This window comes from Gadus morhua, chromosome 3, assembly GCF_902167405.1.
Source record: "Gadus morhua chromosome 3, gadMor3.0, whole genome shotgun sequence".
In the NCBI taxonomy this organism is placed as follows: domain Eukaryota; kingdom Metazoa; phylum Chordata; class Actinopteri; order Gadiformes; family Gadidae; genus Gadus; species Gadus morhua.
Window position 1 is genome coordinate 12852591 of NC_044050.1, and position 3611 is coordinate 12856201.

Genomic DNA, 3611 nt, shown 5'->3' on the forward strand with positions numbered 1-3611 from the left:
GACTCATCACTTTGGCGATTATCCAGCCGATGCGGGTCACAACGAATGCTGAAAACTGAGAGGGGGGGGGGGGGGGGGGAGAGAGAGAGAGAGAGAGAGAGAGAGAGAGAGACAGACAGACAGACAGACAGACAGACAGACAGACAGACAGACAGACAGACAGACAGACAGACAGACAGACAGACAGACAGAGAGAGAGAGAGAGAGAGAGAGAGAGAGAGAGAGAGAGAGAGAGAGAGAGAGAGAGAGAGAGAGAGAGAGAGAGAGAGAGAGAAAAGGCTATAGAGTGAACGAGATAGGGAGAAATGATCTGGTGTGCTCTTCCCTGTTTAGAGCAGTTTGGTTTGGAGGGACCGGACAGGCGGTAGGTTTAACCCAGCATGGTGAACGTGCACTTCTCATAAAACCTTCGCTATAGAATAACCGCCGCGTGACCATGAAATACTGCTGGATTATATTCACCACACCTTTAATATGCCTCCTGATACCAGGTAAGGAGAATCTTTTGAAAAGCTCCTTTATGCGTCTCATTCCGTGACTAAGATTTCTTAGCCTTGATCTTTTTTTATTTAAAAATGAGTGTATGAATATAGGCTATATGAAATAAGTCTACCTATTTATACCAATATATAGGCCTACCGTTTTATGCTTTTTTTCATATATATTTGAATATTGAATTGGTATACAATCAGTAACGTGTCCACATGTCTTTACCTAAAACACGTGGCTGTTTAGGAGACCTCTGGTCATGCGTGGGGTTCCAAAGCTCTGAATGGAGATGTTTACACATAGAGGATCATGTTAGCAGTACGGCCATTTGCTTAAGAAATCCCCCATCCTCAGTTTACTTGTTTTCATAGGAACTGCTGAGTTATGCTCGCGTCCGACTCCCGCGGGTTCAAATGTGTCTGTTTGTTTGTGCGCGTAAGTGCGTGTGTGTGGGTATGTGTGCGTGTGTGTGTGTGTGTGTGTGTGTGTGTGTGTGTGTGTGTGTGTGTGTGTGTGTGTGTGTGTGTGTGTGTGTGTGTGTGTGTGTGTGTGTGTGTGTGTGTGTGTACGCGGCGCGCTTGAGCGCTTCGCTTCATGATAGAACATTATTTACTTAGATTTTGAATATCGTGTAGCCTTTTCCCCGTACGATACAAATGTAAAATACGATCTGTTAATAAGATAAAGTAGCCTCGTGGAGTAGGTAAATGAGAGCAAGGCAGCCTATTATTTTATACACAATGCCCTGAAAGTGTTAACTAATTGCACACTTCCAAACAAATTCTGATGGGCTCGATACAAAGTTGTGTCGACAGGTGTATGGAGATTCACTATGTCGTAGGTACCCATAGGCCTTCAAAATAATTGCAGAACCTGGATTGTACACATCGGTTAACATCGGTTAATGCACACATTGACACACCGACGGCAGAGTCAACCACTAGGTGACAGCCAGCTCGTCAGGAGCAGTTAGGGTTAAGTGTCTTGCTCAGGGACACATCAACACTCAGCTGGAGCTGGGGATCGACCTAGCAACTGTTCTACCTCCTGAGCTAAGCCGACCCACAGTTGGATCTTTTGCGTGATATACTTTTATCATCAATCATAATTCCTTAGTTAGACATTGTGAGCAGAGTGCATGTGCTACACATCAACCCTTTGTGAATCTCGGTTGTCCTAAGGCTCAACTGTCACATGGCAAGTCTGTTGGCCAAATGAAGCCATATCATGAGGATATCTTAAAACATAACAGCTTGAGGGGGGGTGTGGCTCACAAAAAAGCATGCTATTGCTAGATACCCTGCTTCACAAGGAAATTTATTCTCTGCACTCAAAAGGCTGATACTTATTGTTTGATTGTTCAATAAGTATCACCCCACTAAAAAGAGAGATCCTTAATGATTGTTCAAAGGACATGTGTTCATGTTAGCCTTAACATGCAATTCATATTAGTAGAAGAATATTAGATTCTTCTCCTTTGAACAATTCTTCTACTGTTTTCTGAGTTACTGATATTTAGAGTTCTGTCCTGTCCTATTATTTTGTGTTTCATTTTAATGTACTCTATTAAACTCAACTCAATCCAACTCGACTCCAGTCTAGTGAACTCTACTCTGAGCTACTCTAGACTTCCCTACTTTTTTGTACTAAACTGAGCTAGACTCTTTAAACTGAAATGTCCCATACTCTTCTCTACGCTACCTTCCTGTACTCTACTCTAGTATACCCTTCTTTACTCTAGTCGTGTCTATCCTCTACTCTACGGTACTCTAGCCTACTCTACTCGAATCTGTTGTAGTCTATTATATGCCTCTGTACTCAACTGTAGTTTACTCTAGTCTTCTCTGCTGTATCAATCTCTACTATATTCTAGCGTATTCTAGTCTACTCTTCTATACCCTTCTCTAATCTACTGTAGTATGTTCAACTCTATACTCAACCCTTCTCTACTCACCTCGTCTCCATCCTTCTCTACTTTACTCTCTAGTCTATTCTAGTCTTTTCAACTCTATCCATGTCTACTCCTCCATGCTCTGCGTTGCTCTATTCCATCTCTACTCTACTCATAACCACTCTGGTACAGACTGTAACCAGTTACCCCCCCCACCTCTGGTCCCAGTCCGCCCCAGGCCCCTCATCTCCCCGGCGGGCCCCCACGTGGTGGTGCCCAAGAGGGGGAGGCTGGAGCTGCGTTGCCATGACGACGAGGACGCGTCCGGCGGGCCGTGGTCGGGCGTGCGTTGGCAGCGGGACCGGGCGCGCCGGCTGGAGGGCGAGGCGGAGGAGGGCGGGGCGGTGTACGTCAGGGTGGCGGCGGCGCAGCCCTACCACATGGGCCGCTACGTGTGTGTCAACAACAGCACCCGGGAGCACAGCTCCATCTACGTCTACGTGAGAGGTAAGGGGGCTCTGGAAGCAGAGTTACTCTGCTTCTAGCAAGCAGAAGCAGAGTAATGAAACACCCAGGCCTCGGTACAGTACACGCGTGTTAAACATTAATGAGCCGATTAACACGGTGGCCAAACCCTCAGAGTTCCTATTGGTCTAGAAATCCCTTCTGTAAAACAGCTGTTGTATTCCTGCATATAAAAACACTGCTTCCATCACAATATCAAATAGAGTGGCCACCTTTGACAGGCTTATGAATTGTTTTTAAGTGGTATTACTCATTTCTGAATCTATAAATATATTTGTGTCATAAATATATGGCCACAAATGTGGCCAGTCCTTTGAGACTGTAACTGGGACTAAGTGCTACACTAATAAAGTTGAATTGAATTACATTTAAATGCATGTGTCCTTGCTTCACCCAAACCACACAGACCCCCAGAGCGCCTTCCAGCGGACCATGGTCAACAACATCCTGGTCCGCTCCGGGGAGAACGGCACCATCCCCTGCCTGGTCACCGACCCAGCCGTGAGCCTGCTCGCCCTGGAGACCTGCGACGGGCAGCCCCTGCCCCCCGGCATGCGTTACCATGGCGACAGGCAGCACGGCGTGGTCATCGGCAAGGTGCGCGAGGAATACGAGGGCTGCTACGTGTGCGTGGGCCGCCTGGACGGGGCCGCCGTGAAGTCCGACCGCTACACGCTGGACGTGAGACTCGGTAAGTTGAAAGGGC

The 3611-nt window shown here is 47.0% G+C and overlaps 1 protein-coding gene across 3 annotated transcripts in view; it reads left to right on the forward strand.

The window, feature by feature from the left end:
- Positions 1 to 235: 235 nt before the first annotated feature.
- kitb (KIT proto-oncogene, receptor tyrosine kinase b) overlaps positions 236 to 3611 on the forward strand; it is a 21055-nt gene continuing 17679 nt past the window's right edge. For all 3 annotated transcript variants that reach the window (XM_030350684.1, XM_030350683.1, XM_030350685.1), the window contains exons 1-3: positions 236 to 491; positions 2609 to 2887; positions 3312 to 3596. In XM_030350684.1, coding sequence (XP_030206544.1) covers positions 437 to 491; positions 2609 to 2887; positions 3312 to 3596 — 619 coding nt within the window. In that variant the 5' untranslated portion in view covers positions 236 to 436. The remainder of the gene's footprint in view (positions 492 to 2608; positions 2888 to 3311; positions 3597 to 3611) is intronic.